This window comes from Aythya ferina (genome assembly GCF_964211825.1).
Source record: "Aythya ferina genome assembly, chromosome: 1".
Classification (NCBI taxonomy): domain Eukaryota; kingdom Metazoa; phylum Chordata; class Aves; order Anseriformes; family Anatidae; genus Aythya; species Aythya ferina.
The window spans coordinates 65,607,577-65,625,838 of NC_140296.1; the positions used below are offsets into that span (position 1 = coordinate 65,607,577).

The 18,262-nt window shown below is 39.8% G+C and overlaps 1 protein-coding gene across 6 annotated transcripts in view; it reads left to right on the plus strand.

Moving 5' to 3' along the window:
- The window catches only part of FHL2 (four and a half LIM domains 2), a 41,172-nt gene extending 22,992 nt beyond the window's left edge, over window positions 1–18,180 (plus strand). For 3 of the 6 annotated variants that reach the window (XM_084506193.1, XM_084506192.1, XM_084506196.1), the window contains exons 2-6: window positions 4,220–4,394; window positions 12,337–12,511; window positions 14,438–14,607; window positions 15,610–15,796; window positions 17,296–18,180. In XM_084506193.1, the coding sequence (XP_084362319.1) occupies window positions 4,239–4,394; window positions 12,337–12,511; window positions 14,438–14,607; window positions 15,610–15,796; window positions 17,296–17,447 (840 nt within the window). In that variant the 5' untranslated portion in view covers window positions 4,220–4,238 and the 3' untranslated portion in view covers window positions 17,448–18,180. Of the gene's footprint in view, window positions 1–4,214; window positions 4,395–12,336; window positions 12,512–14,437; window positions 14,608–15,609; window positions 15,797–17,295 lie in introns of all 6 variants that reach the window. The other 3 variants (XM_084506195.1, XM_084506191.1, XM_084506194.1) reach the window with 1 other exon arrangement.
- Window positions 18,181–18,262: the final 82 nt, after the last annotated feature.

Here is an 18,262-nt window from a genome sequence, read left to right on the forward strand (position 1 = left end):
AAGACCTTTTATTTCATGAGAGAACATCTTGCTCTTAGGGGCATAGGAAAACTCTAGCCCTATCGATCTGACCAAGGTCAATAACAAACCCCTCTTAGGCATCTACAGGTGGTTTAGTTCAGTATCTGCAAATACCAGTAAAGAGATCAGAGTTTCACTTCTCTAAATAAACTAAACTCCTATGTTTTTTAGACAATTTAGAGAACATCTCCTATTAGGTTTGCAAACATTGCTGGAAAAAGCACACATGGTCTGGGGCAGCTAGTCCCTTCTTCTAGTAGCAGATCATGTCAATTGATGAGGGAATGCTACATAATTCCTTAATAAACCCTAATTTTTATGAGATAGTATGATAACTTCAACCATTGCTTCTAGTAAAATGAGCCTGTATGAGCAGAGAGGGGAAGAAGAGGAAAGAAGCACAGCTTTTATTTCAGCCTACTACTTACTTTTTGGTAATTTTCATGCCAATTCTTACATCCTGGAAGACACTATCTGGGTAGTGCTAACATTTAGCATAAGCTGGAACTTCCCTTCTGGGCATGCAGGGGAAAGCTGTTTTCCTTTTGGAGATGTACTTGTTATGTCTAATGCTGTAGGAGGGAGACTGTGGTAGAAAAATCAATTTCTCCCTTATGCTAATGTTGAGAGCAATATGAAATTGCATCAGTGTAAAATGACTACTGCAATAAAATCTAAAGACCTTGTGGTACTACAGAGAGGCATAATAAAGATGAGCTTCTGGCCCACAGAGCTCTACATTCAACAAGTATCAGCACAATAGGAAGGCATTAATCAATGGCAAGAAGGCTGAATTGCAATTTGTGCCTGTCCACAACTGCGAAAATAGTTGTTGGGTTTTTTTTTGTTTTTTTTTTTTTTTGTTTTTTTTTGACAGGCAAAAGCATTGCTCGGTGTGATTTCATGTTTATTTGTAAAGCAACAGTGAAAGGATTCATTTGGCATTCCTACTAATATTCCGCAGATAGGCCCTCTGATTATTTTATATTTAATTTCTTCTCTCCAGAGAAGAATAAAACTGCCAAAATATCCTCAAAATATCACATAGTGGGTTGTGAGATTCAGTCCAAGACTCAAATCTAAACAGCCTGGAGCTTGGGATGCTTCGCGCTGAATTCCAGCTTTCTGAAGGAAACCATATGAACCTGAGTGCCTAACTTTAAGAGATATTGGGTCTGAAATTGCTGCCAGATCCAGCAAAGTCACGTAACTAAAACCAAAATGCAGATCTTGGAGATTTTCCTTTCTTGTCATTTAATTTCCCAGACCACTGGAGCTATGCCTCTAACCCTAACCAGAAATATCCCTTCAGGGTCTTCTCAGAGTGGAGTTCACCCCAAATCTATTTGAGACATAGGAATTGGTTCTGCCTCTCCCTGCTCTGGGAGGGACCTTGACAATCTCTGAGCACAGTTAACAAAATCAAATCCCTTTCAGGATGTGTCTAGGTATTTTCCAAAATAGTGGCAGTGACTCTTCTTATAACAAACAAGCTGTAATGCTTGCCTGTGTTCCTGTGAAAAAAACACCCAGAAAATAATAGAGCACTCAGGAACACCCCCGCGACATCGGAACATCCAGTTCAGATGTAATAGTCTTTGCTTCCAGTTACGAACCACTTCTATTTTACATTTGGCAGCTTTGGATGAAGAATAGAAATGGTATAAACCTTTAAGGGAATCACACCCTATATTTTTCACTCTTACACGTCTTCACCACACAAAGCTTTGGCTCTGTGGTATTGCACACCTAATTCAAGGCTAGGGAAAAAAAAAATCTGAAGAAATGTGAAAAATGCAAGTCCATACACATTTCCTGCTCAGATTTCAGATTTTTAATAATGCAAATTGACTGTGCAACCAAATCCTATCATTTAAAAAGGTGATAGAGTCTGGTAAAAAGCTACAGATTTATGTCCTAAATACCTACCTTTTACAGAAAGCTAACACTCCTCTCAGACTCAGTAATACACACAACTTTATAATAGCCTGACTCCATTCATTTAGCTGAAATTACTCCTTGGAGGGATTTGCTTGAAGCAAGTTAAGTCCTTTCTATTTCTTTCATGGGAAGTACAAATGTGTTACGTAGGCTGGGAATGTAAATGGGCTCAAAATGGAGGGGAAAATAAATCTACCAACACCGACTAAATGTTGTGGCAAAGACTTCACCTCCACTTGAAGAGGAGACTAACCTGCAGGAAGCAAGTTATGAAGGAAATACACCTTTGTGCCAGCCCTGTTTCTTGCTCTCTTTCCTTCTGCTGTCTTTGCTAGCCATTGCTGTTGGAGATGGGCTACAGGTGAACTTCGGGTAGTCTCTGCACTTCTTTCTCCAGTGTAATTCCTCTGATTTTCCATCATTTCGTTATCAATCCCTATGGTGCTCTTTAATCTCCAAGGACCAAGAGCACCTAGCGTACTCCTAGCTTTCCTTTTGGATAAGGAAGTTAATTAGTGCTTTCCACAGCTTCTGTAGAGTGAAAACAGCTGCACTGCTGCTCCTTTTGAGTAGGTAATAGCATGGATGACCGGCTGCCAGGATTTGTGTTCCAAGCACTTTGGGGTGTTCATTAGTTTCCCTGTCCTTTTCCTTTAGCAGTCACCTGGAGCTCAGAAGGCTTCCCAGCAGCTGAGCCATCATGTACCTGCAATACACATACAAAAGCTCTCACTTCTTAGGCTTAGTGAATAACTACACAATTCAGCAGCTGACAGATCATCAAAAATAGAAAGCCTTCTAGCCACCAAATCCAACTTTGCCAATTCGGACCACCCTACAACCTTAATCAAACACCAGCCACAGGGGATACAGTATAATAAGAACTGAAAATCCTGGAGGAGAACTAAGAATTTCAGAATGCCCTAAGGGTGGCTCCTCCAGCCAAAAGAAAAGGACAAACTCCAGGATCAAGGAACCCATGCCAAGAACACTAAGCAAGTAACAACTTTTTGTTTAAAAGTGAGGGCTAAAGTTGGCAAAAGCACTGCGGCTGCTGTGAACGTCACTTGTGTGTGAAAGACAGAGATAGCCACTTAAGCCATTAGTACCCAAAGCATTTAAGGCTTTATAGACCAAATCTGGCTTAACGGGGAGACCAGGCCTGGCAGGCAGTGAAGGTCATGCAGTACAGGTGGAATGTGCTTTCTGCCTTGGAAATTCCCCTTCCTAAACAGGCGGCTATGTCCTGCTCCAGCAGTAACCTCTGAGCAGATTTCAGGTGTAACACACACTGAGAGCCTCAGGCTAAGAAGCTGATGATTCCAATTAAACCCAGACTCAAAATAAATTGTCCCAGGCAGTAATGAACATTCATGCAAGTAATCAAAGACATTCATGTCATTGTTACTTGTGTGTGCATCCAAAATATACTGGAGACATAACAAGACCAGAGGAAAAAATAGCAAGTGACCCTGATTCAGACGAGATGACCTTTTGCATTTTCTTCTAGTGGCTTTTTTGCTTCCATAAACATTACATGACATTTGGTTTAACCAGGGTAGCTAGCTCTTGTTCGTGTCCCACTAAACCACAGCAGCTGGATAACTCATTCAGGGGCATCAGAGAAGACTCAGACACACAATTGCTGCCCCCCCCAGCTCCTGCTGCTAAGAGCACCCACAGTCCCACATGTTAGCAGAGATGGAGGGGTAATGGCTCTCTGCAGAGCAATGACTGTTTGCCATGGGCTTATAGAGAATGCAGAGAAGGAAAGTGCAGAAGCACATGGCAATGGTGTTAGATAGCCCCTGCATGACTAAAGTCTACCAGCAATGCAAAACTTCTCACCTTACAGAAGAGATGCTGGTCCTTCTGGAGATTAGCTGATTCATCCTCTTAAGATATTTGGTTTCCTCCATCCCCTACAGAGACAACGTCTTGCATTGGGCCTGTAGGTCAAATTTACTCGATATTCCTTAGGAATCCCATGTGAATTCTTCACAATCACGACTTACCCATTTTCCTTTCTCTGGTCTCTAACACTAGCTCTGTTCAAAGACATGTCAATGGTGGTTAAAATAGATGGGCTACAGTCTTTGTCCAGGGCCACAAGATTTACAGTTTTCTTCTATTGTGTTGATTTATCTGATTGAAATTTGAATTTGATAAACTGGAGTCGATAATAAAGCCTTCTTGGGGGATCGGGTCAACATGCTTAGTCTGATAAATGCCTGTTTCTGTCTTTGTGGCAGAATAGCTGGACTCCAGACACCAACATGACCGAACGCTTCGACTGCCACTACTGCAAAGAGTCCCTGTTTGGCAAGAAGTACATCCTGAGGGAGGACAGCCCCTACTGCGTGAAATGCTATGAAAACCTCTACTCCAACACCTGTGAGGAATGCAAAAAACCTATTGGCGCTGACTGCAAGGTACGGCAGAGTTGTGTCTCATCATGGAAATCTTGGCAGAGTAATGTATTACCCCACAGCTGCGAGCACATCCCTCACTCTACACAGAAATGTTAGGCTCATCCTTGAGTGCTTAATTCACTGATGTAATGAATGAACGATTTGGTCCTCAAAGTGCTAGACACTTCTTTGGAACCAGCAGGAACGGAGGGTGCATCGCACCTCTTAAAACAGAGTTGAGCAACAAACTTTCAGATGTTTGTTAATTCAATTTGCCCAGGGCCTTATATAGCTGGAGGGCATAATGCACAGGTTGAGAGGAGTCCTGCTCTGAGCAGCAACAGACCCAATTTAAAGTACCAGAAGGGTTTTCAGGTGAAAATATTTGATGTTAAAAACACATGTAATCCTTCAGTATTCCCCAAAGTTAACAGGTTAAATTTAATGACCTTTTTCCAAAGGTAATACAGCACTGACATTTTACTTTATTATTTAGGATGGAGAACGCTGTCTTTATGTGGAAGCCTTGTGTCTGAAGCATGGTGCTATTAGCTAGAAGGACCCATAAGTTTATCTTGATGGTTATGTAGGGTTTTCTTTTGGTGAAAAAGTGTTTTTTTCTGGACCCCTGTGTCTGTTTTTCGTCACTTCCAATGGTAAGACTCTATTATAAAACATGTTAATAGAAATTGAAAAGCACCCCTCTTCCTTTAAGCCATGGGATGATCTGATGACAGAAAGTCTCCTTAACTCATTAAGAGAGCCCAACTGGCCTTGGGACCAGCTAGGACCTGTAAAGGTGGCAGAAACCAATTTTTCTTGCCTTTGGATGGGACGGAGCTAAGCTGCTGCTGTCTCTGCAGTGACCACAATTAATTGTCATCAAGAGACAAGATACACTCAGAAAAAGATGCCAACTCATGGACCACAAAAATTTGGCTCACACTGACCAAAGTAATAAGTCAGTCAGAACACAATTAGACTTCTAAATGGAGAATAATGATAGTGGAACCTAACTAAAGATTACATAGGAAAGAGCAGAGGTCTCACTTGTTTGAGCTATACACCACATGGCAACACGTACCTGTTCTAAATGAGGTGTGACTGCCTATTTTCCTTTTAAATTACCCCAAAGAAGTGGAGTTCACACCAGTTTTACTCTGACTGAATGAAGACAGATGATATTTGAGGCATCCAGTGAAGTGATGGTTGGAGTGCTATGGATGGATTTCATCCTACGTACGCCCTCCCTGCACAAATTTGACCTGTTCAAAGTTGGCCAAGAGTTTCACTGGCAGCATGGGTTTACATTAAAACAGTGATTTACGTTGCATGGCCATAGGATTCTTTTATTTCCTTCACTGCTGATCCATACCTCTAGGAACATGAATTAATTCATATTGCTGGTACTACCACACTATCGTTACTTCAAAGGCTCAGAAATATAAAAGTATATGCTTATTCAGATCAGGAAAATTTGATTTCTTCTCTCTTCCAAACTTATCTATCCTATCCTATTGGAAAATGGGTGGGAAAGCCCCTTTCGGAAGCCTTAAAACGGTGAAAATGTTTGGCCATCATGACAGAGAACTGGCAATAACCCATAAGAGGCCATAAAACTGCCAGTTTCCCTACAGCTCATAAATATGCAGATTAGAGAAAAAATACAGCTGGCCTGACCTGGAAAAGCAAAATATTTCTGCCCCATTCTAGAATGTGCTTTTGTTTTAAGGTCTCCTTCTAATCCCCTGAGAAGATATTTCCATGTGTTGATATTCAAGAATTTCAAAACTTGGACTGGCTTCAACAAATCTCGGACAAAGTATTCAGGAATTAATCAGGCTGAACTTTTCAACCCAAATTTATGGATTTAGGGAGTGTGGGTGTTATCCGATATACTTCATTTCTGTATTTTTAAGCAAAACACGCTCTAATAGCAGATAAAACAAATACAACAACAAAACAATAATTTTCTGCAATACAAGAATATTTTTATATGTAAAGGACCAAAACTATATGTGGAGAACCAAAACAAAAAGATAGTAAATAAAGATTTCTTAAAGAAATTAACTGTGTACCAGAAAAAAAATGCATCTTTTTTGTTGTTGTTCGTTTCTATGACTGTTGTGTGTGACTGCAAATAATCCTCTATGCTATAGCCTTTCAACCTGCTGACCAATTTTAAGCAAATTTTAACAAATGGCTAAATGTCCCTAAGCTCTTTGAGTCTTCTGAAAATGAAATATGTTGTGAGTATTGAAAAAGACATCTGAATAATATTCCCATTGAGAGGAAAAATAGAGTAGCTTTTCAAGTACAGTAACAGACTCTAGAGAATACATTTAAGAGAAAGCCCTTAAAGGTTTCTCAGCCACAAGTTTCAGTCAAAGTTTGTCCATGATTGAGCATAATTGAACCAGGAAACACAAAGTCACAAAAATCACGCTTCTTCTCCTTATTAAGCTATATATATACACACATAAGCATCTAAACACATAATAGATATATACACATTATACATGTATACATATATGTATCTTTTCACATACTGCATTTGCAGTACAGTCAAAACATGTCATGCTTGGGAATAAAACCAGTATGCTTACTACAGGTACAAAGTAGACTCCATACATATTAGCTGTCCTGACATAGCCTTTATTCAGCTGTAAAATTTAGAACTAAAGCTTTATAAAGTGAAAATATTATCCAGAAGGGTAGCATCCAAGCCTCTGTGTCCTCCAGGGGCACCCACCCTTACATCCATCCACAGGACAGACTGAAAAGCCCCAACTAGCTCTCACCTCAGATCCTCCTTTGCAAGTCCCTTCTTGGCCACCACTGTTTCTCTGCACTGAAAAGAGCTGAAATTAGATCTCAGCTCCAGTGGGGATGCTCCTCATTTCACCCTGCAAAGAATTACTTCTTGTGGGTGGCTTGGTTAGTCTATGGCTGTTTCTTAGGACCTGCAGAATTTGAGACTAAAGACTAGGATTAAGATTCGGAGCTCCCGATACCCAAAGAATGAACACTTATCTGCAAAATTAGGTGCAAAGCAAGAATTAGCTTTGATAAGATTGTAAATGATTACTTATCGTTGTGAAAATTACTGTACAAAAGACAGCAGAAAAACAGTGAACAGAATCTCTCTCCTCTTAGTGGACAGGAGCAATCCCCTAACCAGCCCTCCCACCCAGCAGCAACTCTCCTGCAGCTGAAAGGGCTATACCAAAGCAAAACGGGTGGTGACAAAGAGACAGCCAGCTCTCCAGCTCCAGCACTACTGTGGTGTCTTTCTTGCTGTGTTTCAGCACTGGTGCATAGCATCATCTCCCCTGGGTTACACTGAAGCTTCATATACTGAGTGGTGGGAGGCACTGGCAGACAGACAGTTGAAAAACACGATGCCATGTCTCTCACAGCTATTACACATCCTCCATATGCCAACAGGTCCTAGCAGAAATTTGCTCCTTTTAAGCAGAAGAGGTTGGCATTTTGATGCCCGTGTCCCTGGTGAATGCTCCCTACGCCCACTGTTTCCTTGCTTCTTTCTGGAAATCCATCCATAATGTTCTCATTTGCTTAACTGCTTAAATGTGACTTTTGGTTGATTTTTGCCTTTTTTTAATAGTTTCTTTGCAGGCCCTCTGGCACAGCAACCATCACAAATACAGGAAATACCTCCAGTAATCAAGTGCTTAATGCAGACCACAAGCTGGCCTTGGCAAGCAGGAGAGGGTGCAAATTCCCTCCATAAAATATGAGAATTAAAAGTGGAGCATGAGATAAACTACTTTGGCAGCACATAGGCCAAAAATAAGTCAAAAGGGTCAGTCTTACATATAAACTAAACAAAAAATATAGCATCTAATGACGTGGATCAGGAAAGGGTGAAAAGTTGTCCTAATTTTTAAACTCTCTTCTGTGTTGCAACACTTCCTCTGTGCATTGCTGAGTATCAGACTCGCTCTCATGAAGAGGAATGGTGACAGAGACCATTCATCTCTTGTCATATCACTACGGTGCTGGCTTCAGTAGAGTGCTGCTTAATTTTACCTTTTCTAAATACAGTCTTGATGGGGAATTAACTAAAATGTTCTGTTACAGTGTGTGCATGACCATAATTTGTACAGAGATTTGTTGGAGTACCCCACTTTCCCTGCTTATCCTTCTGAAAATAGCATTGTCACTAGTAAGAAAGTCTGATGTGTGCTTTTCATTTATGAACAAACATATACAGTTATCCTTCTGGTAATGATGCCTCTAGTCTCCTTCTTCTTGTTGGGTCCCTGTTGAGAGCCAGTTCAGGAGAAAAGGTAATTCACAATGGCTTAAGGTTGCTTAGACCTACAAAGGTCTAAGACACGATGTATTTGTAGGATATGAGGGGCTGAAAACAGCTATCCTGACAAAGTTCTCTTTGGAGATGGCACGATGAAAGTCAGGGAAAGTAAAATTGTTTGAAAAGCACCTGAGGGCTTTTCAAAACTGTAGTTTCAAACCTATTTTGCAAGAGATGACTAAAAAGCTTTGGATACAGATAGGGTCCACATTAGTTTTTCCTCATGCCATGTTCCTACTGTCAGTCATCTGCATGTGTACAACTCTTGGCTCACTCTGATGTCTCTTGGAGAAACATCCCAGAATTTGCCACTCATTTGGTCCCCCCAAGGAGCACTGAGCTGAAATTTTCAAGAAGCAGATTCTCAGATCAAGCTGAGAGATGTACACATTCAAATCTGAGTAGCTTCAGGTCTCATTAATCTAGTTATGTTTGTACTCAAGCAAATCAGATAAGGGAATTATTATTTTTCACATTCAGAAGAAATATAACTGAATGAAGTGCTAAATATTTCTTCCTGCAAATTCAGCTGCAGGATTTATTGTAGCTCTTCAGAGGCAGGCATTGCCCTCCTCCCCCTTTGTTTTCACTGGGAGCACATCTGGAACTAGTTTGCAGCTCTCTGCTCCTCAGCTGCAAAACACTTGCCCGGGACAGACCAAGTCCACAAGCATCTGTGTGCATGCATCTCTCTGTATGTAAACACAGTTCCACTTCTGAAATGTCAATCTGTGGTAATTCTTCAGGCTGTTATCTGTGCTTGTGTGTGCTTTATCTGACGAGAGCACGTGGCTGTCAGTTTTCATAGCCAGATGCACAGATTGATGGTAAAAAGTCAATCTCCAGATTTCTTTTAGGAAACATAAGAGGATTCATTAAAAACTAGTTAAAATACGTCGCATCAGGGACTCATTTCTTTCAAGCTGCATAAAGCAGCTGAGAAGTCACACTCATCAGTATTTTAAGGATGCACTCTAGTTGTGAGTCCACAATAGTAAATGTCTTTATTAGTTCTTCCTGGAAATCCATGCAATAAACAGTAATTACAAGTAAATCACTTGTGTCTTCTGCTGGAACAGATTTGTTTATGTTCCTGTCAGCTAGCCTAACCTCGAGTAAATCTAATGCTCTTTCAGCTTAACTGAGCACCAGCCTAGTAGTCAGACAAGCTTGAAGTCATCTTTGCAGATGCAGCTTCTCCAGTGTAGAATCTGATCTAGATCGATAAATCTGTAATTTATGTGCACGCCAACAGCTCCAGTTGGATATGCAATGTACTGACATAGACAAAACCTGATATCCACCAACTTCATAACACTGACCTAAGAACAATCATGAAACAACTCACAAACTATTTCATCAGTACCTTGAACTTCCCTGCTTCGGATGGCAGATTCAGAGAAAGAAAGCAATAACTATTTCACCTGGCCAATGCTCTGCCGCAGGCATGTCCAACCCAGACATCCTAAACATCCCCCACATTCGATGACACCAGCTGTTGCAATCATCCAAGCTAGCTAAAGATTATTTGCACCAGTCTGGATCTTGCTTGCTTTGGGTTGTGGCTGTGACTCATCACTTTGCTATGATGAAGTGTCTGGTACTGTGACCTGCTCCACTAGTGTCCATACAATCTGCCATCGTGATCGATACAAAGATTAAACATTGCATCAGCAAAAGCTAATCCTTTTCTTCATTATTCCCCTGCAACAGGAAACAGACCTTCTGCATGGTATAATTTTATTGATTCAACAAGGCAAAATGAAAGGAAATATCAGTGTGAGAGTTTGGGGTATAAAAATTAGCTTGCAGAATACTGCAAAATATGGAGAAAGGCAGAAAATGGGAGGAAAAAAAAAAAAAAAAAAAAAAGGAATCTATCCTGTTACAAGAGAAAGAAAAACAGATCTGTTATTCTGTTTTCTTGCAGGCAAATTTCTTATTTTGGAAAATGCTCTTGGCTGTATGTTATATTTCTCTGATGAAAACATTTTTCTCCTTTGAGATCAGATTGAGGCTATTCAACTTAATTTAAAGAAGAAAAAAAGTTAAATAACTTCTAAACAAGATGTGGGTTTTTTTGTTTGTTTGTTTGTTAGTTTTTTAATTTTGCAATTAGAAAAGTCTAAGATTTTCTGGTCAGAAATCTGGGTTGTTTCAAAAAGATTTCCTTGAAATAAATAGACAACCTGAGTAAACAACTGTCAGAAAGCTGTACAGTAGGAAGCTTAGATACTCTCTCTCGGGCTGCATTCTCAGAGACAAAAGACGTATTGGACACTACTTGTTACTCACAGTGACCTAAGAAATTTAGGTGAGCAGCTCAGTAGTCCAAAGAGAGATTCTTCATTTCGCAAATTCTTCTGAAGTTACTATAGTTTAGCACATTACTACGCATCCGCTGAGCTATGCAAAAACTATTTCAGTGTTTCCTTTTAGCTATTTTTGAGAACAAGGATCCTGCTGACATAACATGTTGCTATTTTAGGCTAACCTAAATCCACAGTATTTGTTTGTTCTGGGCTAAGATTGCGTGTTTGGAGTCACCTGTGACTATGCTTACATGGAGCAGAGTAGGTCTGACACAAGCTATTGTTTCCATTCCACTTTATACAATTAGGGGAAAAAAATAAAAAGATATAAAACTCATTCCTTTCCTTCAGTTAACCAGGGCAATTCTGTGCTTCTAATTAATATATAGCAGCTCTCGAGCTTGAACCTGACAAATTATTTCTGCTGAATTTTTATATTTCCTACTCATGACAACACGAACACACCTCACAGTCCTGCCTCAAACTGAAGCCTACATATTTAGGGGTAGATATCCTTTCTTGCAATGATCTGAGCTTCATTTTGTCTGAATTCCCAAAAACGCTGTTTAAACGTTACTTGATTAGACTACTTTGAATTTTAAAAGACTCAATGTACTACCTATTTAAGTCATAGTTTTTAGAAGAACTTTTTGGTGTTGGTTTGTTTTGTTTTAATTTTAAAAAGTAACACCAGGGAGATATTTTAAATACTTAGGTGCTCCAAGGTGCTAATCCCTTGGTCAGGAGTGTTCTGGATCAGCAGCTACAGGTACGGTGTGGTCTCATCTTCCAGAGTGTTCATTCAGTCTCCAGCAATGCACCTGATTTACATTTGAAACAGAAATATAAGACTTGGTAAAAATCAGTCGCAGCACACACACATGCACGCCTTGGTGTAAACCTGTTGAACTATCAGAAAGGGAAAGGGATTTCAGTCCAGAAACGAACAGCTATAAAATGACCTAGAAATTGGAAATACTTAAGACAAATAGGGGGAGTTGTTATATTGCTAAAGTTAACAAGTTCTAACCTGACTCAAAACCAGGACTTTATTCTCAGAGGAAATACCTAACTGAACTGAAATTTAATTCAATTGACCTTCATTTGAGAGAGGGTTGACAGTTGTCATCAGCTGCTTTTGGTAATCACGGCAAAATAAGTTCACCTTCATTAGAACATGCTGTTTTCTTGAGCTGTGGGAATAAGCCCTAACTCCTGGCTGTGATCCAGATCTGAACACATTTACATTCTCTGAGCTTCCAGTTGTGCAAATTGTTCGTTCTGTTCACTCTGTGGTTTTGGATTTCTATAGGATCTGTCTTACAAGGACCGCCACTGGCATGAAACCTGCTTTCACTGCTTCCAGTGCAAGAATTCATTGGTGGACAAGCCTTTTGCCGCTAAAGAGGAACATCTACTTTGCACTGACTGCTACTCCAATGAATACTCTTCCAAATGTAATGAGTGCAAGAAGACTATTATGCCAGGTTAGGATGCTCACTTTTGGGACTGAGGAAAGATCTGGTTAAACATCAAACCCAATCTTGGCAATATTTGTGGTGACAAATGTTTTTTTCCATGACTCTCTCTGCTAAGACATGATGAACTTTGTAAGATATAGTTGCATCCTAAGTTATTTCCATGACCAGAACCCATAGTTTTCATAATGAATCTTGTTAGAATTTTTATGTGTGTGAAATGGATTGTTCTTGAAAACTAGTATCTATTTCATTTAGTAGTTTTATTAATGGGATTTACAATTCTCTTTAGAAGCATTCATTAAAAGGCTTTTGATGGCTGGACAACTCTTCTGTCCAATCCCACCTTTGTACTCTGTCTCAGTTGGCTTTCCATGCTTGAAGGTCAGAGGACACTCACACAGTTTAACTTAATTCTCAGTTTAGTTTTTTTTAGGTAAATACTCTAAGTTTAGATTCTGCAATAAAAATGAATAATTGGTCAAAATATCTGTAAGGTCTTTCTTAAGCACACGGGTGTAAAGAAAGAGGGAAACAGGAAAAGGCTCATTTGCACATGACAATAGGACAGCACTTGATTTTTAATTGATTTGATTGTTGATTTGAGGGCTTAAAGTGGAAGGAATATTGGTCCAGCAATAAAACATTAAAAGGCAATTTGAACAATCCATATGCATGTTCCATAATGATTACCAGTTACTTTTTGCAGTAAATTTTTTCCTTGGCTGATTCTCGCATCAGTCATGCTAGACAAAAGCCCCAAAACACAACTTTCTTTGCCTACCTAAGGTGTTTTGATAAGGGATTGATGAAAGCATAGGACATATAAATAAGAAACAGCAAAGATGTATAAAAGCAGATAGACATCCATTTATCAGTATAAGCATCTCTATCTGAGATGAGAAATATTTATTTTTATTTTTTTACTATTTTTAAAGTTTGTTCGTATAGCACTCCATGTTACTCTGATCACCAACTGGAATATAATTCATTTATAAAGAACCAGCAAGAGGCTGGATACCCTTCACGGAGATTGTTGATGCTACTCTTGTCCTTTGCTTTGCCCCACTAAACGTACAATTTAGATTTAATAAAGCATTATAATGACAAGCCCATTAAATACTAAATAATTACAAGCTTGATCTTTCAGGCCTTCTGCAAACTGAGCTCCCACTGACTTCAATCTAGTGGGTAACAAACAGGGCTCCCCCTGCCTTGTGTTTCAGTGATAATACAAACCCAAATAATGAACAGCTAAAAATGTGTAAATATAATTCTTGGCTATTCCAAAAACATGCATCTATATCTTTTCCCAGGATGCCACTCGTCCAAGAATTCCTTTTGGTATGATATAAAGAGTTACCAGCACAGGGAGCGCATAATTCTTAAAAGGTGTCCATTAACAAAAAAGGTCAGAAATACTCAAGCATCAGGCACAAAGATGAGTAACAGTGCACTTACTACATGGCTGCAAGTGAGATCTTTAAAAAACAAAATTGCTGAAGTATGGGCAGAATTTAATGAGACCAAAAAAAAACAAAAATAAAGTTAAGATACTGGTAAACAAAGGGGAATTAAAATTTGAGAAAAGGAAAATGGTAAAACTTCACCCTGTGGTGACTGGGGTGAGGAGAGTTGGCAAAGGAATTAGTGTGGTTCATCATTAGCCAACACACAAACAGCTCGTTAGTCTCCTAAGAACTTGATATCGTGTTAACAGACAGAAAAGTGGATTAACAGTAAACGTCTCTCTTCTTTTAAGGAGAACCTCTTACTGTCCAAAATCTTAAACTGGTACCCCATACCTTGACAACATAAGCTAGCCTCTGTCTCATAGCTGCACTGCTTATTCCCTGACAGCCAGCCACTGAAGAAGAGTTACAAACTACATTGGTCTCAGCCAGAAATTCAGTTTGTGTTCTGGTCTCATTACAGGTACTCGGAAGATGGAATATAAAGGCAACAGCTGGCACGAGACTTGCTTTATCTGCTACCGCTGTCAACAGCCAATTGGGACAAAGAGTTTCATCCCGAAAGACAATCAAAACTTCTGTGTACCCTGCTACGAAAAGCAGTTTGCTATGCAGTGCGTCCAGTGCAAGAAGGTAGTGCTCTTATTTTCTTCACCTAAAACACAAGGGATTGAGCCCCGTCACATTTTAAGTCCAATTAGGCAGAACATCATATTTTTCTGTGTGTGGGAGTGAGTGGGTGGGTGTTAAAAGATTCGAAATCAACTGATTTCAAGAGATGATATAATTTCAGCTCCCATCCTGCACCAGGGACAACATTTACTCAAGTTTTCCTTTCTTCTGTCTGAATATAAATCTAATTACCTTTACTACTTTGTAGAAGCTTCAAAAAATTGGTGGATGGATAGGAGTTTCATACCTTAAATCTCCCTCCTAGAGTCTCATTTTAACTCCGTTTGAGAACAAGCTCCTAAATACTTTGGAAAGAGGCAAAGACAGATGAATGCACATATTAAATTGCATGACCACACAGAAGATGGATTTACCAGGGAATCTCCCCTTTGTGAAGGCAGGAAATGAAATTAAAGTGACCATTTTTACAGCTTTTTAGGAACACTCAGGAGTCAAAAGAAGTTTGGTTTGTCTAAAGCCAGGGGAGCTGTTATTGTAGGCAATGTCTAGTTATAAGAGGAAAAAGCCCAGACAAATTATGGAGAATCAGGAAGAAAAGATTTCAGGTTAAATTGAAATAAAGCAATCTTTGCCAAGGGAAATAAGGGGAAAATTAAAACACACAAGGTAGTTCTTTCATTATGAAGAATGGGACAGGTGAAGGAACAGAAATGAGACAAATCCTAGCACATGAATTTAAAAAAAAGACCTACAAAGACCAGCTTCAAAAACAAAGAGCACAATTCAGAGTGATACATAGGGCTTCTTTGTATAAACGGGGCAATTACAATGAATCACTTGTATGTTCTTCTCAAGGTTAAATTCAGCCAAAATTATGCTTTGCTGCTGTTAAGCCTTTTTCTCCTTCCCCCCACACACAAAAACCTCATCGTTCTTCCTCTTTACCCAAGATACAAAGCTGCCACCCTCAAGAAAACACTTTGTCTTACTTCCCATAAACAGGCTATCACTTCAGGAGGCGTTACTTACCGGGAGCAGCCCTGGCATAAGGAGTGCTTTGTCTGCACTGGATGCAAGAAGCAGTTGTCCGGACAACGCTTTACCTCCAGGGATGAGTTTGCGTATTGCCTGAGCTGCTTCTGCAACCTTTACGCCAAAAAGTGTGCTGGATGCACAAACCCGATCAGTGGTAGGTCCCTCGTGGCGAGTCACTGAAAAATTATCTCATTTTTTTCTGATGAACTACTGCTAATATTAAAAATGGTTCGTTAACTTATTCTGACTAGCTTGAGAGAATCAAGACACTACACAATTTAGGATTCGTGAACTTAAATACTTACCATGCCTTCCAAGTGCCTCATAAAAAGTGGAAGAGGTCATTAAATTGAAGTTTTCTCCTTTCCACCTGACTTTCACGAACCATGGTGGATGCACAGTAACAGAGTTATGCAGGTAGTGGGATATCCATGTCCTGTATGGCATTTCACTTGTGCTCGGGAGAGGGATCGCTGACCTCAGTAACAACAGTCTCTCTACCAGTAGCTTCTAACTGCGTTATACCTCATGTTGTAGCAAAGCATTGCTTCCCAGGACAGCAGCTGGGAAATTACAAGGCTTTCCAGTACAATGGTAGTCAAAAGATCAACTGCTTATGGCTTTACCTGTGAAATACTTAGCATAAAATTGTAACCTCCTACATGTAGTAATCAGCATTTAACACCAAGATTGCATATCTGAGTTATATCTGAATCATTTTCGCATGATAATATTGCTCTACCCCACACTTGTAGATGCTGGTTTGTGTATCTCCTAGAAAGGTCAGTGCATAACACCTTGCTTGTTGTTACCCGCTCACTTCAGAGGCATTTCTCTTCTGAATATCGCAGTCCTTTCTTTCATGCTGTTTTCTTCTGTTATTACTAATGGCAAATACCCCAAAAAACCCTCTCAAGTAAGACAGATGCCCAACTGAGTCCGTTCATCAACTTTCAGCTAGTCAATCCCTCTGCATAATATTCAAATTGCTTATCATTAAGGTTAAGCAATAATTACTATTACAAGAGACATTAGCCCCCTTTTTTTTTCTGTACAACTTCTGTACTCCCCATGACAACCTCCACAGCCTCACACTTTTGAATGTTTTTTGTCATTTGCTAACCTTCTTTTCTTGAGGCACCCTCCCTGAAATCTGTGAATCAAGTCGTGAAGTAGCCTTCCTAAGTAAGGAAAGGAAGACTTCCTTTCTAAAGAACTTAATGCATTTTCACAAAACAAGATTCACTTACCCAGACATCATAAATGTTGTGTAAATAACCACCAGACTTCTGTAATTCAGATGCAGTTGCTTTTCTTCTGCTCTGCATTGTAGTGCCATCCTGCTGTCAGCTAAGGGCTGAGCCAATCCTTAAAAGTTCATTTCTGCCACCATCCATAACCACACCAACGGTCTAGCTCACTAACTCAGCTGAAAGCAACAGAACTGCTTAAGGATGAAAATCCTTCTTGTTCCAGAGCAAGGGTGACAAAATTAGCACAGCAACAAACAGAAATAGGTTCAGCATAATGGCATTTTTCACCGCTGTATGTCAGACGTCCACAGCTATCCAGAAGTGGAGTCTGAAATAGCATCACTTAATGGCTAACGCGCTACTCTTCCCCTGTAACAGAATGCTTTTGGTTTCCAAACAGGTCTCGGAGGAACCAAGTACATCTCGTTTGAAGAGCGGCAGTGGCATAATGATTGCTTTAACTGTAAGAAGTGTTCTCTCTCATTAGTGGGCCGTGGCTTCCTAACAGAAAGGGATGACATCCTTTGCCCTGAATGTGGAAAGGATATTTAAAGCCCAAAATAAAGAGGCAGGAAAGAGAGGCAGAAAGCCGCGCTTGCAATTTATAGCCTGAAACACACAGATGTTTGGAGCTAGCTTTGCCCTTCCGTGTTTCGCTATACTATTAACATCACTTAACCTTCTTACTCAAACTCTGCAAGTACAGAGGGAAAACAACTTCAGAATCTCTAGTAGCAGTGATGGTGTTTAAGATTTCTGTAGCTAACTAAAACTAATGCAAAACCTGAGATATAAAACCATTTGGGTGTTACTGACATACTACACTTTTTTTTTTTCCCATTAAGTATTCCAGTTTAAGCATCTGAGTTAAGTTATGAGCAAGTGAAACAGTTCAGTGATTACAATGGCCGCACGCAATAAATTCATAGATGGGTATTCAGGGTGAAGCCCCCAGCCTGCTGAAATTAATGGCAACCACCACTCAATTTCAATAAGGCCGTGGTCTCACCTCAGTGTTCTTGAGCTATGTGACTAGTGTGTGCTGTCAAGTACGTAGGAAGACTACAGACGTAGAGGGTGTGTTAATGTACAAGGATTTGTGCAATGTCGTAAAGAGATAACGATAAAACAGTTGAAGTGGGAGTGCTTCATAACATACACATTTTATTGCATGACTAGCTGATCATCGTGTGAAGTACAAGCTCTGATTGACAGTGTCAGTATTACATTTAGTCGACATTACACCGCACATTGTATTTTTCAAAATAAAGTCATTTAAAACAAAGCTGTTGCCGTGGTTTAACTGCATTTATACACCAGGTATTTACAAATAAATTGCTTTCACAGTCTTAAGAAACACAATGCAA